The 19,058-nt window shown below is 52.5% G+C and overlaps 1 protein-coding gene and 1 long non-coding RNA gene across 3 annotated transcripts; one reads left to right on the forward strand and one right to left on the reverse strand.

Moving 5' to 3' along the window:
• The first annotated feature begins 504 nt into the window (after positions 1–504).
• On the forward strand, positions 505–10,585 carry LOC116940171 (uncharacterized). 2 transcript variants are annotated; one of them, XR_012941248.1, is made up of 7 exons: positions 505–665; positions 2,561–2,723; positions 5,783–5,824; positions 7,364–7,500; positions 8,601–8,654; positions 9,231–9,328; positions 9,784–10,585. XR_012941248.1 is itself a non-coding variant. In XM_032949527.2 (6 exons), exons 2-6 carry the CDS (start codon positions 2,603–2,605, stop codon positions 9,234–9,236), a joined length of 360 nt encoding a protein of 119 aa, XP_032805418.1. In that variant the 5' UTR covers positions 505–665; positions 2,561–2,602; the 3' UTR covers positions 9,237–10,585. The 2 variants fall into 2 exon arrangements, 1 of the variants encoding a protein (XP_032805418.1); XM_032949527.2 differs by having other exon boundaries at positions 9,231–10,585.
• Positions 10,586–13,856: 3,271 nt separating this feature from the next.
• Positions 13,857–19,058, reverse strand: LOC116940380 (uncharacterized). Its single transcript, XR_012941250.1, has 3 exons — positions 18,942–19,058; positions 17,962–18,024; positions 13,857–16,185 (listed from the first exon to the last, which is right to left on the reverse strand). It is a non-coding gene; the product is annotated as an uncharacterized LOC116940380 (long non-coding RNA).

The raw sequence follows: 19,058 nt of genomic DNA on the forward strand, positions 1-19,058 counted from the left end.
CCGCCCCCATTCGCCAAGGCTCTCTGCCCACTCTCCCTTCCCAGTATATTGCTCTCCAAAAAATATTGCCCGAACAGACTGGTGGGGCAAGTGCTGTTTGCGAGCGCCTATGAAGGCCGGCACGGCAACACGAGAGGGGTGGGTGGCCAGCACCACGCCCGACCGCCTTTGTCTCCCCACTGGCGATGTTTCACACACCAATTTGAGGCTGAGTCGACCTAGGCGCGGCCCATGACCGCATCAGATAATTACCGTCACTGGTGTTGGCCGCGAGCGGGAATCCAATTTTGGTCACCGGTTTCGTAGCGCAGCGTAGCGCTCACCACTACACCACCGCCACTCTCATCTTACGAGCTCCCCTCCCTCCCTCGACCACTACCAATATCTGCCATCGTCAGCAGTAAGCCCCCCCCCAACCCCCCGCAGGGCCCCTAGACCCCCCCCCCCGCCCCCTCATAACTCTGGCACGCGCGCGAGGAGCGACCACTCCCCTCTCTGTTGCTCGTGAATCGATCCGTGATGGATTGATGTCTCCAAATGCTGATGCGCCCGCTCGTCCCATATATAAGCGACGCGCCCGCCGTGCCGCATTCGACGCAGCCAGCGAGACGAGAAGACCCAGCCCAGCCACAGCACAAGACCAGCCCGCCCCGGCACTCCTAAAGGTACAGAATTTCGCCCTAGACTCGGTAAGACGACTGCTCGAAGGGTGGTTGGTGGTGGCGGCGGGCGGCGCAGTGGTTTTGCGCGCCCGGCAACCTGAATTCGATTCCCGGCCACGGCTAACATCGGTGGCGAGTGGGTATGTGACCGGGTCCTGCATTTCGGCCCCCACCCTGTGCTGACCAGCGTGCTGAAGTCTGGTTAAGCAACCACCCGCCCCCCCCCCCCCTCTATGGGCCGACGCGGCGTGCGGAGGCCTTCATCCAGCAGTGGAGTGACACGAGGAACTACTGCGAATGGTTGGTGATTGTTACGTCTTAAAGGGAGGAGCCGAAAACGGAGTCTGTGCAGAGCAACCGGAGTCCTCCTCCTGCTCCGCGCGTCTCGCCGTCAGTGGCTCCGGGCGTGGCCGCCACCGCGCGTGACCGCGACTGGGCGGCCCAGCGGTCGCGCGCTCGTCGCTGATAGCGGGGGGGGGGGGCTCTCGCCCCCCACACCTCACTAGTGGCGTGGTAAAATACACTACCAGCTCAGGGGGGGAGGGGGGGAGGTGCAATCTGTCAGGTAGGGCCCCAAATACTGCTCGAATAACAACAACACGCGGAACGTAACTGGGAGTATTTTCATAACAAAAATGAATAAACCGCGTTTTAGATAAGCGCTGTTGTAATTTTACACTGTTGATGAAAACAGATCTCACGGTGGTTGTCACGGGGGGGGGGGCAACTCGTAGCTTTGGCCACCAGTTGGGGCGGGGGGGGGGGGAAGGCACCCCCTGCCTGCCCCACGCTAAGTTACGCGACTGCCCACGACCTTCTCTTGCTTCTTACACCTCTCACGACTCTGTTCCATCCCGCACTCTCCGCTCCCGATCTCTAACCACGCCGAGTCGCCTTGTGCCCCACAAGGACAGCTGCCACCGGGAGTGCCCCTTTTTCGAAATGTTTGAGATGAGATGTCAAGCGCTCTGAGACTCCCAGGCTTATATATCATCATCACTATCTCGATTTAAAGCTTTCGTGACTGCAGGGATTCATCTTCTTGGTTCTTTCGGTAAAGTCACCACGTAGAAGGGAAATAATAAAATAATAATAAAACATAATAAAATAAAATTCTCACGACGTTTCGGCCACAACACAAGTAGCCTTCGTCAAGTAACCTTCGTCATGATACTTGTGTTGTGGCCGAAACGTCGTGAGAATTTTATTTTATTGTGTTTTATTTTTATTATTGTATTTCCATTCTACGTGGTGACTTTACCGAAAGAACCAAGAAGATCATCACTATCGTTAAACTCCTCAATATTTAATTCTCAGAAGTTAAGCAGAACCGAGCCTGGCTAGCACTGTACTTGCATGGGAGACTGCCAGGGAATGCCAGGCGTTGTTGTTGGCTTGGGCTGCTTAGGTAGCCAAAAGATTATGTATATCAGTGACGGATTGTTGAATCCATCTGTGCGGGGCCGATGGCATTTGCCCTCTGGTATGCGTGAAGGGGTTTTATCCGGTTTTCTCCTACTTTAAGTCAAATATTAATGAATGTAAATGGCCAAACATCCCAATGTCGCATCAGGAGGACCCTGGCGAATGAAGAGTGAGACAACGATATCATGCTGGGGTTAATAATTGGCATCATCATTATCCATCCTACCTAAAACGAGTAGCAGACAGCATTGTGTTCCGAGACAGCGCCTGGTGGGTCACATCAATGCGCAATAGCCGGAGCGGGAAAAAACAAATATTGCGCAGTGATCGAGATGATAGTGATCATGATCAAGAGTGTTTCTCAACACCGCGCAGACGCGAACTTAACCCCACGCAGCAACAGCAGCAGCACGCGGTGCTCGCGTGAGTGACTTTCACACCGAGCTCTCTGTGCGTGCGCGCGGTCTTTTAAGACCTCTCTCGTTGAAGCACAGGAGTAAGACAAAGAAAGAGGAATGGACGCGCTGAAGAAAGGTTTCTCCAAGGCGAAAGAGGGCGTGAGCTCTGCCGCAGAGAAGACCAAGCAAGGCGTGACGGACGCGGCCGGGAAAACCAAGGACGGAGTCGTGGCCGTGGGTAAGGATGGCGCGCGCACCCCCGCACGGGAACAGCGGGACACGCGCTGTGATCTCCCCTGAAATATCTACTCGACGTCTGTGACAAGAAGGAGCTTCGTAGCTAATCGTATTCCTCCAGTGTAAATACACGTGACAATGGGCTTGCATAATGCGCATGCATTAGGGACGTTGGTTACCATGTTAAAAACCCAACCGGCAATGGATACCCATTGTCATTTATATGAATTCAAAAATCCCCCGCCACACTTCGCTCAAGAAGGGCTCCAAGGAACGGAACAGGAGGATTGCTCCACAAATGTGGCTGTCGCCTGATGAAGCAAGTTGTAATTACTGGTGAAACGTCGTACTCAGCTTGTAAATGTTGTGGCTTTGCTCTCCAACACACCGGTGTGCTGTACTAGTGACGAATTGGCCACGTTCTGTTTACGTGGCAAAGTTTACTAATTGGCTGTGTCGGGTGGTGGCGGGTTTAACGACACATTTATATATTTACGCGATCTAATCCAAAACAACCTGTATTATGGATGATATTGGGCTTCGTGTTAAACCGATACCTATTCTGATTGATTCTGATATACCATCGTCATCGTTTACTGTCCATCTCTCCACGCTGTGTTAATGTATCGAGATGTTAACGCCCTCGCCTGGTCTACAGGAGGGCGTGGGTTCGATCCCGACCCTGACTGCTGCATATTTGGGAGTTTGCCTGGTCTCTCTCCCTGTGGTCGCGTGGATTTTTCTCCGGGTCCTCCGATTTTGAATCAACACGCGTTCAGAGTATTTGGCTGCTATAAATGTTCCACGTGATGGTAAACCACTTTTTTGAGCTATCATTTCTAATATCCAGGTCGTCGCAATCTGAAAAAAGAGCTTTATAGCTCAGTTGACCTTACCTGGTAAAATAAAATATAGTTTAGTGTCGGTCATCGGCGTTGTTTGACCATACTTCACCACGATGGTCAATTTGGAGTTGGTTAAGCGTGAAAGGTGGCAGGGTGGTGGGGGGGGTGGGATGACAGACGCGATCTGGTTAGTATTCATCTCTGACGTTATTCGTGGGCGGGAATCGAACTCAGGTGGCTGGGTTCAGAGTGCACTGCTGCACGGCGCCCCCACCGGGGCAACGTTTCTCGGGAGCCAAAGCCCCCCCAAAGAATCTCCTGTGCAGCGGCGTAACCTGTCTCGGTACGCAGGCGGTGCCACTGCACCGGGGAGCCACAGGCCGGGGGGGGGGGGCCCAGGCGCCAGGGCTACGAAGAGGGGGGGGGGGCGATTGGACAGCGCCCCCCACCCCCCCCCCCCGGCCCATGCTAAGCAGGCCCAGGGATCCGTGTCACCATTCCCACTGCAGCAGAGCAGTGGGAGTTGCTATGGAGCATGGCGTAGGCAAGTCGCTTGTGAACAAGAAGCCAATGGCTCAGTGGGGCTTGAAAATTTAGTTTAGTTGTTATTTGTGTGTATATTTTTTTAATTATTTGATTGCCTGTCCTATACCTTGCACTCCTATCGTGCTTCTGTACTGTTTGTTGTTCTGACGTTCTGACCCCGTGCCCCTTACTGGATATCTGTGAAAAAGAGCTTCGTAGCTCATCGGATTTTCCCTGCAGTATAAATAGTGGCAAGTGAAGGCACCTTAGAATAATGTAAAGTGTGCCCTCTGGGTGTATGGTGGTTCTCGCTGGGTAGTGCTCGGATGGGTGACCACCAACAGCAGTCATAGGACTGCGCGGCTCCGTGGGTATGTATGTGGAACTTCTTTCGCACCGCACAAAGCCAACCGTGCCAATCACGAGTGCGGGAGAGCAGAGGGTAGTGCCGCATAACCAAGTTGTTGTACTGTACTATACACTACCGCGTCTATGCCTCCCCCCCCTCTCCCCCCACAATAACGAACTCGCAGTGACCAGTGTGGGGAAGTATGGTCTATAAGTCGCTGCACGGTGTTGAGACGTCCTCATTAGCACAGGGGACTGACGCAAGGGCTGGCGACACGAGCGCGTTCACGGATTGTAATTCTGTGATGTCATTTCCAAGTTCAATTTTTCTTATATTTTGATTTGTATTTACGGCACGAATAATTGTTTATCCTGTTTACAGTACGTTCTTGCGTAGGTTTCATGGACATTATTTGGCTTTGCTCTTGTTAATTTGCACGTATTCACCCTGCAATGTTCTTAACTATAGCCACTGCTGACGGTCTATGGATCTCCATGTAATTCTATGGATCTCTACGTAACCATATTTGATCTCTACGTAACTCTATGAATCTCTACGTACCTCCATGGATCTCTATGTAACTCTATGGATCTCTACGTAACTATTTTTGGTCTCTACGTAACTCTATGAATCTCTACGTACCTCTATGGATCTCTACGTAACTCTATGGATCTCTACGTAACCATATTTGATCTCTACGTAACTCTATGAATCTCTACGTACCTCTATGGATCTCTACGTAACTCTATGGATCTCTACGTAACTCTATGGATCTCTACGTAACTGTGGATCGCTACGCAACCATATGGATCTCTGCGTAACTTTATGGATTTCTATGTAACTCTATGCATTTCTACCTATCTCTATGGATCTCTATGTAACTCTATGGATCTCTATGTAACTGCCAGCACTGTCGACAGCGTTGGGCTGTGTCCCTTCTTGTGACGGAGCTGCCGAGCTCAGTGATAAACTCCCGAGTCTGGGAATGAAGGAGGGAACGCCGCAACGGCCGGTCACGGGAATTCCGAGCGGACCTTTCCTCCGCTCTCAAAGCGACACGGCCAGCAGCAAGTTCGGTAGGGGAGTGGGGGGGGGGTTACGTTGAGACGTAGGCAAGAAAATATAAACAAAAAATATTAATGAATATAACGCGGTGACGCTCGCTGCAGGGCAATTGCGTCACCGGAGTGTGGCGAGGGCAGGGGTGATGTGCATGGCTCAGGGCGTGGCGCTGCGATCAGATTAAAATAAAATAAAAACGGACTGCGAGGGGAATTGCCGATCGTGAAAGATGGTCTCGTACTAGAGTCGCCACGTGTCTCGCCTCCCTGGTGCCCGCAGGCACCAAGACCAAGGACGGCGTGGCTCACGGAGTCAGCACCGGTACGGCGACTCATCTCATCCCCGGCTCACCGCACGTCTCCCTCACGACACCAGTGGGGGGAGGGTCGGCGATCTGCGCATCTTGAGCCGCACGCGGCTGAGGGCTTGCATTCGCCACGTTATTTATCAAGGACCGCCACCCAACCTTCTCGTATTCGCCACAATGCATTGGCGGCTTTTGAAATATTGATGGGGTGTTTTTGTTTTAAATATTTGACAACCGAATCCGAAACTAAATATTTGGCTCTTCTTGGTTCTGTAATTTGGCTGCCGGCCCTCTGCACTCGACGATTCGTCATTCAGGCACCTGAGCTAAACGGGACACGTGGAGTGGCACTGCGGTGGCAGGGCTGCGCAAACAGACGCACACACAATGAAAACCACGAGACATATTTGTCAACCCCGCACGAAGGGCACCGCGGTGGCTAGGAGATGTTAGCTACCTCGCCTGGTATTCAGGAGATCGTGGGTTCGATCTCAACCCTGACGATGCCTGCTATATATTTGGAGTTTGCGTGTTTTCTCTCTCCCCGTGGTCGCGTGGATTTTTCTCCAGTTCTTCCCCCACGTTAATAAACACGCGTTTCGAATATTTGGCTGCGATGAATTTCCACGTGAGCGGCTACTTCATTGAGCTATAACTTTTGGCCAAGCCGCTTCTGAAAAAGAGCTACATAGATCAGTGGGCCTTACCTGGTGAAATATAAATAAATGTTTAGACTTTGGATAGTTTATGAGCGGCATGGTGAAGAATGATGAAACATCACCCATGACCCAAAATGGCGTGGGGAGGCCCTCATCCAGCAGTGGATTAGCAGTACTGGAATATAGATGGCGTGGGTGTCTGGCGTGGTTGCCGTGGTTGTCTGGCGTGGTTGCCGTGAGTGTCTGGCGTGGTTGCCGTGGGTGTCTGGCGTGGTTGCCGTGGGTGTCTGGCGTGGTTGCCGTGGGTGTCTGGCGTGGTTGCCATGGGTATCTGGCGTGGTTGCCGTGGTTGTCTGGCGTGGTTGCCATGGGTGACTGGCGTGGTTGCCGTGGCTGACTGGCGTGGTTGCCGTGGCTGACTGGCGTGGTTGCCGTGGGTGTCTGGCGTAGTTGCCGTGGGTGACTGGCGTGGTTGCCATGGGTGACTGGCGTGGTTGCCGTGGCTGACTGGCGTGGTTGCCGTGGCTGACTGGCGTGGTTGCCGTGGGTGTCTGGCGTAGTTGCCGTGGGTGTCTGGCGTGGTTGCCATGGGTGACTGGCGTGGTTGCCGTGGGTGTCTGGCGTGGTTGCCGTGGGTGTCTGGAGTGGTTGCCATGGGTGACTGGCGTGGTTGCCGTGGCTGTCTGGCGTGGTTGCCGTGGCTGACTGGCGTGGTTGCCGTGGCTGACTGGCGTGGTTGCCGTGGGTGTCTGGCGTGGTTGCCGTGGGTGACTGGCGTGGTTGCCGTGGGTGTCTGGCGTGGTTGCCGTGGGTGACTGGCGTGGTTGCCGTGGGTGACTGGCGTGGTTGCCATGGGTGACTGGCGTGGTTGCCGTGGCGACGCTGTCACCGCAGTGGCCGGCAAGACGAAGGAGGGGGCCCAGGCGGTGGGGGGCGCCGTGGTGAGCGGCGCCAACGCCGTGGCCACCAAGACGGTGCAGAGCGCCGAGAACGTCGCCTCCGCCGCGGGGATTCACGCCAAGGAGCGCAAGGTGGGGGGAGGGGGGCACGGGGTGGGGGGGGGCACGGGGTGGGCGGGGGCACGGGGTTGGGGGGGCACGGAGTGGGGGGGCACGGGGTGGGGGAGGGCACGGAGTGGGAGGGGCACGGGGTGGGGAGGGGGTACTGGGTGGGGGGGGCACGGGGGGGGGGCACGGAGTGGGGGGGGCACGGGGCAGGGAGGGGGGTACTGGGTGGGGGGGGGGCACAGGGGGGGGGCACAGAGTGGAGGAGGGGATCAGGGTTGGGGTGGCCCAGGGTGAAGGGCGGGGGCATGGGTTGGCGTGGGAGGGGGGCTCGGGGGGAAGGGTGGGGAGTGGCCCAAGTTAATGTGTGTGTGGGGGGGGGGGGCACGGTGCGGGGAGGACAGGGAACACGAGGGGGGGGGCAGTTTGCCCTCTGCCTCAGATCTGGAGGGGACTTCGTCTGACACAACCCGCCGACCGGCTTTCAAAACAACAAAAATGCTGCTTCGTGTTAGAGCCCAGAAAGCGCGTTCATAGCAGCAGAGCAACGTGGTGCAAAACGTACGGCGCGCTGTCCTGCTGTGTCTATCAAGGCCGTAGCCATGGAGTCAACATTGGGGGGGAACAAATCTCCCAGGGGGTCTAGGCGCCCCCCCCCCCAGAAAAAAATCTAAATTTTAAAACAAATCTGCCATTGCCTGTCTAAAATATTTTAAAAATTCACTAACACATGGGATGGACTGTTTGTTTTACAATAATGTCTAATAGTGTATTGCATTGCTCTGTTTTTTCTTTTTTACCTTTTCTTGTTTCATTCTGTGTAATGACAGAGATTAGGGATTTATAAAGTACAACCATAACCACAATCATATAAACAGAAATCTATGCATTGTTATATGAAGACAAGTCCAGATATTGTGGCCAAGGTTTAGCAATTTTTTGTTTTTATTTACATAGCATAGAATTTTTTTTGAAAAAAATATTGTTTATAGCAATATATTGTGGGGGACATTTTTAACATATTTGAAAATTGGGGGGGGATGTGTCCCCCCCAATATATATTATGATTACGGCCTTGGTGTGCATCGTGGGCTACGCGCGTTTCATCCGGCCGTGTCTCATCACAGGATGAGGACAAAGAGGCGGAGACGGCACCCGGAGCGGACGAGGCTGCACCACAGGCAAGGACAAGATCTCTTGAGACATTACACTCGACCTCACTCACACGCACGCACACACACACGCACACGGGTCGTGTGCGTGCGTGTGTGTTACACACACACAACACGTTAGCGTAGCGGTCAGCGCGCTGCGCTACGAACCCGGCGGCCCGAGTTCGATTCCCGCTCACGGCCAACTCAAGTTACGATTATCTGAACCGGTCCCGGGCTTCCCCGAGGTCGACTCAACCTCAAATAAGTAGCTGGTGCGTTGGATAAACATCGCCACTGGGGTGACAAAGGCGGCCGGGCGTGGTGCTAGCCACCCACCGCCCTCGCGTGCCTTACCAGCCTTCATAGGTGCTCGCCAACAGCACTTGCCCCAACACCTGCATTATTGGTTTTAGCACCTCCGGTGTTATTCTGTTTTCATCATCTCGATACCGGCCAAAAAGGGTCCCACAGATAAAACACAGAAACTGTGGTCTTGAAAATGGTGAACGTCCTCACCTCGTGTGATTGTGCGCTGGACAGCGCGGCAACGCAAAGCTACTCGTAAATGAAAAACCGTTCTGGTTCTTTTTCGATCTCTTACAGGAGTAGTAAAGTTCCGCGGAATCTGCTGCTCGTGCCGCCCGTGCCGCCCATTTGACGTCTGGGGGATGCGTTCGTCGTCGCTGTCACCACGCAGAGTTGCTCAGCGCCACCACGCTCAGCATCTCGCCCGTTCAGCACCACCACGCTCAGCACCACCACGCTCAGCACCACCACGCTCAGCACCACCACGCTCAGCGTCTCGCCCGCTCAACACCACTCCACTCAGCACCACCACGCTCAGCACCACCATGCTCAGCACCACCACGCTCAGCACCACCACGCTCAGCACCACCACGCTCAGCGTCTCGCCCGCTCAACACCACTCCACTCAGCACCACCACGCTCAGCACCACCACGCTCAGCACCACTCCACTCAGCACCACCATGCTCAGCGTCTCGCCCGCTCAACACCACTCCACTCAACACCACTCCACTCAGCACCACCACGCTCAGCACCACCACGCTCAGCACCACCACGCTCAGCGTCTCGCCCGTTCAGCACCACCACGCTCAGCACCACCACGCTCAGCACCACCACGCTCAGCACCACCACGCTCAGCGTCTCGCCCGCTCAGCACCACCACGCTCAGCACCACCACGCTCAGCACCACCACGCTCAGCACCACCACACTCAGCACCACTCCACTCAGCACCACTCCACTCAGCACCATCACGCTCAGCGTCTCGCCCGTTCAGCACCACTCCACTCAGCACCACTCCACTCAGCACCACCATGCTCAGCGTCTCGCCCACTCAGCACCACTCCACTCAGCACCACCACGCTCAGCACCACCACACTCAGCACCACCACGCTCAGCACCACCACGCTCAACACCACTCCACTCAGCACCACTCCACTCAGCACCACCACGCTCAGCACCACCACGCTCAGCACCACCACGCTCAGCACCACCACGCTCAGCACCACCATGCTCAGTGTCTCGCCCGCTCAGCACCACTCCACTCAGCAACACCACGCTCAGCACCACCACGCTCAGCACCACCACGCTCAGCACCACTATGCTCAGCGTCTCGCCCGCTCAACACCACTCCACTCAGCACCACCACGCTCAGCACCACCACGCTCAGCGTCTCGCCCGCTCAACACCACTCCACTCAGCACCACCACGCTCAGCACCACCACGCTCAGCGTCTCGCCCGCTCAACACCACTCCACTCAGCACCACCACGCTCAGCACCACCACGCTCAGCACCACCACGCTCAGCACCACCACACTCAGCGTCTCGCCCGCTCAGCACTACCGCGCTCAGCGTTTCGCATGTTCAGAACCACCGCGGCTGAGCGCCACCGCCCTCAGCTCGTCACAATAAACTATCACAGCATTCGCCGTGGACCTGGTCTCTGCTTGCAATGAATTTCCTTTTAAAGAGCACCGCTGCATTTGCTCGTTTGGAAGATGGCTTACTTCCAATAGCATCGAAAGCGCCTCGAACCTAAGCGATTACTTCAAAGTCACTTTGAAGTAAACACTCTAACTTGTGGGACTATTTTCCCGTGGTATGCAGTTGGCATCAGCACGAGTACTGGCACACAGGGTCACCAGTTAGAAAGTAAGTAGCGAATTATTCAGACCACGGACGTAGCCTTTGAGTCAGCCTCAGCGTTTGGCTTCAAATGCTGCGATATATCCCCGATCTTCTTGTGCCTTCCCTTTGCAACCAGGGACGGCTCCACCCGTCCATGCAGGCGATCTAAAGCGGTCGCCTTGGGCGCCAAGTTAAGTTGAGGGCGCCAAATTCGAGGGGAAAAAATATACAAATACAAAAAAGACAAATAAAAGAACGAAAGATGTCATTGTCAATTCCCGTGCGCGTACAGCTGGAATATGAATGATAATGAATTTCTTAACGTTTCTGAGAATGTATTGGTTGGACAGACGGACGGGCGGACAAACCGAATAATCATTCCTCTGTTTAAAAAGATACGCCTTCAAAAACACATGAAACGGAAAATAGGGGGCAAACTGTTTCCCAGTCTCCCAAAAACCTCGGCCTAGATCTGTTCTTGTAGGTGCGGGGGCGCCGATTGCACGGTCTGCCTGTAGAGAGGGGAGTACGACTCCAGATTGTTACAGCATGGACAGATGGTTTTGTTTGAGGGCATTTGGTAACTATTCAGGAACGAGCTTTCCCAACACCTCCCGCTGTTGTTCGGCCTCGTATGCTGGCGCATAGTGGCAGCAGTGGTACAGTGGTAGCACCCGTGCCTTGCAGCAGCAGCAGTAGCAAAAGAACATGCGTCTGGGTTCGATCCCGGGCTCTGTGTGGAGTTTGTGTATTCTCTCTCTCTGTTCTGAACGGGGTTTTGTCCAGGATCGCCGGTTTCCTCTCCCTAGCTAAAGAGACAAACTAACAATGACATTGCTACTGGCCAAACATCCCAATGCTGAGACATTACCTGCAATTGACACGACTGGAATTATACACAGCAGCCGCAGCAGCATCAGCATCGCACCCTGACTGCAAAAAACATCACACACACACACACTTGGCAGGACCCTCCTGAAAAAGGGTCTTGAGACTCGGCGACGCTTTCCCGGGCAAACGAGCGTAATCACTAATAACAATAAAATACTATTGATGTTCACGCGTTTTTTTCTCGCTGTCCTTTGTGAACTGGGCAGTTGAATGGGAAACACAGCGAATGTCCCAAGCGAGGAGTCGGATTCACGCATGCAACATTAAGGCAGCGACTAAGCAAGTGATGGTCGCACCGGTCCAAGGCAGTGAAAGCATCTTCAATGAAGCATTTTCTGCACGTGTTGACTCTAGTTTGTATTTCGATTATTACCATGCACGCTACCTTACAGTATACACGACTGTAATGTGATGTAGCTGCTGGTTATATATGCGTATGCATATTCAACCAGCGCTTAACTTCAGCCGGAATAGTCTAGAACGCTGTTCGGGGAATAATTTCAGCGCCCCATAATCCATCTCATATTTCGATTTAAAGCTTTCGTGACTGCAATGATTCATCTTCTTTGGTTCTTTCGGTAAAGTCACGTAGAATGAGAATAAAATAATAAATTGATAAAATAAAATAACACAATAATATTCTCACGACGTTTCGGCCACAACACAAGCGGCCTTCATCAGGTGAAGGGACGAGACTGTCTGGTAGGACAGCGCTGGAGTGCCACAACACAAGCGGCCTTCATCAGGTGAAGGGACGAGACTGTCTGGAGGACAGTCTCGTCGCTTCACCTGATGAAGGCCGCTTGTGTTGTCTCGTCCCTTCACCTGATGAAGGCCGCTTGTGTTGTGGCCGAAACGTCGTGAGAATATTATTGTGTTATTTTATTTTATCAATTTATTATTTTATTCTCATTCTACGTGACTTTACCGAAAGAACCAAAGAAGACCATCTCATTATTATTTTGTCTTCACGATATAAACCTGTTCGTGCAGTTATAGGAAGGAAAAACAAATACAGCCGTATAGGAGTATATAAAATACCTTTGCACTCTAGTGGTAGTGCCTTACACCGACGGTCCCAACTGCCTGGCGGCCTGGCAGAGCGATGGAAATGATCTGGTGAGAACTTAAGCCCTGAGCTGACGCGCAACGGTGCAGCGAGTGCGGTGGCGTCGCGAGCCGGAGACTCGCTTGTTGCGGTATAACGCTTTGCCTGGGGAGGGGGGGGGGGTTGAGAGGCCGAGCTCTTGGAAGGACGCCCCGAGAATCTGGGCAATGTGTGGGGGCGGAGAAGGCGGGGAGACATTGCGTGGGTCGCGCGTGACACCCACGCGCTCCGCGAGTGGCGCGCAAGTGTGAAGCGGTGCGGGCGACGGAGTGTCGCAAAGCCACCGCTAACACGGCGGCGAAAAATAATAACGATGAATACCATTATTGTTGAATTACGACCGTAAGTTATGCATAGACGGACCCGCGGACGTGCGAACCGTGGAATTTCTAGCACTGGCTCGGGGCTGCGAGTGGAGCACAGCGCTGCACCACGCTCGATTCGAGCTGGAAGACAAGCAGCGCCGGCAAACGACGGCTTCCTGTTGGAATGCCTCAGTGGCGTAACGCATGCGCCTGTGAATTGAGAAATTAGCTGTAAATTTAATTACCGTTCGTATTAATAACTTCAGTAATGTATTGCCATCGAACGGTTTCCAGATGCGCGTCTGCGGCCGTCTGGAACGCTCTTCCGATCTTCGGAAGCCACTTGAGCTATGCACTTTTTTTTTACTTTAGACTGAAAACTCATTTATTTAGAACCGCTTTTTGTGTTTAGTCGTCCTTCCCCGCACCTCCGATTAGCGCGGTTCGCTACGTACGGTGTGAAAGAAGTTCAACATGCGTATATTATACAGCCTTTTAATCCACTCCAAGATAAAGGCTTCCCCATTCCGTGTCAGTTATAAGGGTTGTTTGCCCATACTTCACCACGATGGTCAGTGTGGGTTGCTGAAGGGGGTGGCCAGGATTACCACATATTATTTGGCACTCATGTTAGCTGTGGCCAGAAAATGAATTGAGGGTTCATAGCGACGAGGCACGCTCACCAGTGCTGTCCACCAGAGCTCAATCCGCTTAAGAAAGTACATGGGATTTGATTTGGACAACCAATTTATGGCATAGAAAATGTACGACATATAAAGTTTAAACGGCAACATTTATTAAATGTTTGAACGTCAACTTAGGTTTCCAGAAGACATGAAGTCATCGCCGCCCCATGTGTGTCCACTGATCGCCAACCGGTGACGACCCAAGGAAACTCTCTCCCCCCCCACCCCCACCCCATTGGCGACCCTCAACATTCTCCCTCTCAACTCGGCAGACAAGAAGTGCAATGCGAGGGAAACGGAAGCAACTCCCCCACCCCCCCCCTTCCCCACCAGAGACTCCGTGAACACCACGCCTGCTTTAGCAAAACGCCATGGACGGAATGAGGCACTTGTCAAGAGTAAGAATGTCTTTTAGAGATAAATGCGAATCTGCAGGCTCGCGTATCGGGACTTGCAGTGCCCGATACGCGAGCCGAAGCAATGTAGAATGGTTTCACGGGCAGCAAACGCGTTGGCAACACATAAGAGGCTGCTTCGGTTAAAAATGCACGGAACGCAGGTGGCACATTGAGTGCGGGCGTCTCTCGCTGTTTAAAAAAAAAAGTGCTGCTGCCCCCCCCACCCCCCCAAAAATGTAAATCGTTGCCACTGAACTTCACGGGGGGGGGGGGGCAGAACAAGCTTGCACGTGCCAATGGACGGTACACGTTTGTGTGGATGCACTCAAAACGTAGAAGTCAGCCAGACTTCTTCGTTTAAGTCGCACGTTCAAAAAAATATAAAAAATCAACGTCCTCTGAAAAGTGTTCCTTGCATTCGCTTCAGGCCAGTGCAACGCATCGCACGATGTACGGCGAAGCCCATAGGAGACCGGGAAGTTATCTGGAGGGAGGTTTGCGAGTGAAATGCATTGTGGCCGTTATGGCATTTTGGACAGTGCTGCCGTCGACAGTGAGCAGCCTTCATCCAGCAGTGGATTTGGAATGGCTGAAAATTGGATACGTATGACAATATATGCATTTAATGTTAAGAGACTTTAAGCACATTGCTGAAATAATTTGTTTTTAAAAATAGCTTCTGTTGCTACACATTTTTGTAAATCCACACCAACACCCCAGCCACTTAAAAGGTTTGGAAACGCAAAAGACAAAACACACGTTTAAATGTGCCTCCAACTCTGCTGTAGCGTCCGAGTTGACAGTATTAATCGTGCTCGCAAAGTCATTGGTTGTGAAAGCATCAATGGCAGCCCAAGATTACACACAGCCTGGCATGATCAATGACAGTGTGCGAAGACGACAACACAGGTCTGACCAACTCGGTCCACCCACGAACGCAACAATGCACACCCAATAAAAATTGGCATCTGACAATGGCCTGGCCCATGTCCCCACAGTGACGGGTTGCATTAGTTTGAGTAATATTAAAGTGCAAAATGAAGCACAATCGTAAAAAAGAGAAAATATCGTAACATTTCTTTGGCAATATTTTAAACACCGTTATACTTTTGTCGAGACTGTATACGTGGAATTTTTTTTTTAAATTTAAAACGCGGATGACTTGGTCGCACCGGGGCAGAAGAAAGCAAGACGCAGTGTCGACATTTCCTGCGTCTGTCACGGGACGTATAAACGAGCATTCTATTTACTGTGTAGCTTCCTGCGTGGCGTGTTCTGGCAGGGGTCTGTGTACATTGTGCGGGAACCCGTCGAGTCTCAGCCTACAGGCTACACTTGCAGACGCGATAATCACTTCACTCCTAAACAGTGGCGATAACCCCACACCAACAGCTGACAGCCCACAGGTGACAATCGACACTACATTAGCCCTAAGGTACATCTTACGCTATTGTTGTTTATTTTGAAATGTGGCGTGGCTCATCCTTGAGGCCACAGTGGCTACAAGCATCCACTGTGCGGCAACGTATAACAGTGAAACTCCCACGTGGTCACCGTATCCATAGGGCAGTGGTTTAGAGAGATGCACGGAAAATCGCGTAACAAAAAAGTGAACCCAGGAATGACCGACCCTCGGCCCGTGCCATGGTCAATCTTAACTACTTCCTGCGCGTTGCACCGTTCAGAAGCTAAATGCCAACGGCCTGCTAGCCACGAGAGAGGGCTTCAAGGCGAAGTCTTAGCTCGTCATGCTAAAAGGTGCTGTGTGGGTTTTTGACACGTGGTGTTGTGCGAGTGTTTGACACGTGGTGCTGTGTGGGTGTTTGGCACGCCGGCGTTTGGCAGCGTGGTTGGTGTGCAGGCGTGTGAGTGTGGTTGTCCCGTTGTCTCGGGTGAGGGCCTTTAGAAGGTGAGGCCGGCCTCGTTGTAGACACGGAACACTTTCTCGATGGCGTTGACGTACGCCGCCGTGCGCAGGTCCAGCCCCAGGTTGTACTTCATCGCCGTGCGCATGATTTGCTGTTGCAACGCACACGTTCACACATACGCGCACGTGCACACACACACGTGCACACACACGTGCACACACACGTGCACGTGGAAAACGTGGCACAGTTAAGCTTGGAGAGAAAAAAAAATATATATCATCAAACCTGTTTGCTTGTTTTTTTTACCCGCAGATAAACGATTAAACTATTGTTTTAGTTTAACAGGTAAGGTCCACTGAGCTGTATACCTCTTTTTCAGAAGCAACCTAGCCACAAATGCTAGCTCGATGAAGTGGCTTTTCACGTGGCAATTTAGAGCAGCCAAATACTCTAAACGCATGTTTATAACATGCTCACAAGAAGGCGCACTGACCACGGGGAGAGAGATATGCAAACTCTATATATAAAGGCACCAGGGTTGGGATTGAACCCTCCTGTAAGCGACCGTGGCACCCACAGTTTCTACATAGTCAGAACTGCTTGCCTTAACATTCATAGGCACGTAATAAGTCTCCAGCCCCAGCGACTTTGTGAAATATCACAATGTGAGTTGCATTTGTACAGATCAGCCTACGTGTTAAACTAGCGTCCAACAGGTTTAAGATTATCATAACTTGCAAGATAATGTATTCTCATACCCACAACTCAATGTGCTATTATGAACGCAGGAATCGACTGCAATAAGTGGATCGATGGCTTGTCGCATACATCATAATTTCACACACGTCACATATATGCAGCCAGCGAAGGATGTTTCCACCGCTTGATAATTACGTTCATGATGATGTAATGAGAGCGTCTGAAGGATACATGACTCAAACTGCACGTGACGCGGCTGACTGATGGGAAGTTCTCCCTCTGCTTGATCACCACCACAGGGCACTTGGGATGTAGGGGACTCAGGATGAAGGGGACTCAGGATGTAGGGGGCTCAGGATGTAGGGGACTCAGGATGTAGGGGACTCAGGATGTAGGGGACTCAGGATGTAGGGGACTCAGGATGTAGGGGACTCAGGATGTAGGGGACTCATGGTGTAGGGGACTCAGGGTGTAGGGGACTCAGGATGTAGGGGGCTAAGGATGTAGGGGGCTAAGGATGTAGGGGACTCAGGATGTAGGGGACTCAGGATGTAGGGGACTCAGGATGTAGGGGGCTCAGGATGTAGGGGGCTCAGGATGTAGGGGACTCAGGATGTAGGGGACTCAGGATGTAGGGGGCTCAGGATTTAGGGGGCTCAGGATGTAGGGGGCTCAGGATGTAGGGGGCTCAGGATGTAGGGGACTCAGGATGTAGGGGGCTCAGGATGTAGGGGACTCAGGATGTAGGGGACTCAGGATGTAGGGGGCTCAGGATGTAGGGGACTCAGGATGTAGGGGACTCAGGATGTAGGGGGCTAAGGATGTAGGGGACTCGGGATGTAGGGGGCTAAGGATGTAGGGGACTCAGAATGTAGTGCACATATTCCAATTGCCTACCACACATCCCCCCCACCCACCCCAAAATATATTTAGATGGCATTGAATGTAGTTGAGGATTTTTTTGTATGTCATGAATGTAAAATTGTCAGGATATAATTCAACATTTTAATGTAATTTTCATTTTATACACATTTAATCGTGCAAGACGAAAACACAATTTATATGCTACTACTTTTGCTTCGTTAAACTTTGTACTCTGGTGGAAACAAGAATCATCCTGCGATTTGTATTCTTTTTTGCGTGTGTGTCACTGATCATCGATCCCACAACCTCCACCTCCCACCACCGCCCCCCCCCCGTACCGCCCCCTCCGCTTGTGCTTACTCACCCTTGCGGAGCGCTCCATCGTGTAGGCCAGCCCCGAGTGGACAATGTCCTTCTCTGAAGCACCCTGGGAAGCACGAGGAACAGGGGGCCACACGGCGAAGGAAACACGGCTGAGCGGCAGCAGACACCGCAGCAAAAACATCCTCGCGACCACCCACCGGCTTCGTAGGATAGACGTGAACCCCGGTTTAACTCTATTGTAATAGCGGAGCAGTGCGCGTGCCCACGTAAGTACACATTCACATGATGACGAATGGCTTTAAACGTGCAAAAAGAAATATGGCTACGAAGCGATGGTTTTAACCGAGCGAACACTGACAATTTTACGTGCCTTATCGATCTCTCGCTACACATGTTGCTGACAGAAACGTTTCAAAGATTTCTCAGCAGAAGAAGATAAATGAGTCGGTGACGATACGTGTTAACAATCGACTATGCAACAAGCTTCGACTGACAAGTCTTAAACCACTGTTGTGGATTTGTACATGTGTACATGCGCAGCCCTTTTTTGTCAATAGGCCACGAGACAAGAGCCGGCCGTGGTAGTTATTTGATCGTATTTCACCACGCTGGTCAGTGACGAAGGTGGAAGGAGGGGGTGGGCATAGATGTAGCAGTATAGCACAGTATAATAAGACATTTTCTGTACTGCCCTCTGCTGACAAGGTAAACCCACGGCAGCCTACAAGACCTGTTTTACACATGGGTATTATAATAATTATTGTGTTAGGGCCTTGCATACGAATGCCGTGAGGTTCGTTGTGCCAGGAGGCTTCAGCAGAACCACCGTCGTCGCCGTGAGTTTGTTGTCTTTCCCCCGCACCTCCGATTAGCACGGTTGACGACGTACGGTTCAACACACATACAACAGACGTGGCTCTTCACCGGCGCCTACGGGGCCATTGTGTGACCGAGTAGAGCGGCAGGGCGGGGGTTTGGTAAAGGGGGGGGGGGGCGGCTTCCCTCCGCTGAGACACTCACGGCGATCCGCGCCTGGAAGTCTTCGGTGGGCACGATGGGGATGCTTCCTTGGTGCTTCCCGAACTTTCGCTCGATGCTTTCTTGTACCGAGTCTGCGAGGTATCGGTGAAAACACAG

Source organism: Petromyzon marinus, chromosome 8 (genome assembly GCF_048934315.1).
Source record: "Petromyzon marinus isolate PM22_M1 ecotype Great Lakes invasive population chromosome 8, UKy_Petmar_22M1.pri1.0, whole genome shotgun sequence".
NCBI classification, from domain to species: domain Eukaryota; kingdom Metazoa; phylum Chordata; class Hyperoartia; order Petromyzontiformes; family Petromyzontidae; genus Petromyzon; species Petromyzon marinus.

Bases quoted from the DNA above. Each gene is read 5' to 3' on its own strand.
- LOC116940171 (XM_032949527.2), top strand. From the start codon at position 2,603: ATGGACGCGCTGAAGAAAGGTTTCTCCAAGGCGAAAGAGGGCGTGAGC. The intron at 2,724-5,782 runs GTAAGGATGGCG...TGGTGCCCGCAG, and splicing joins GGACGGAGTCGTGGCCGTGG to GCACCAAGACCAAGGACGGC. The intron at 5,825-7,363 runs GTACGGCGACTC...CTGTCACCGCAG, and splicing joins GGCTCACGGAGTCAGCACCG to TGGCCGGCAAGACGAAGGAG.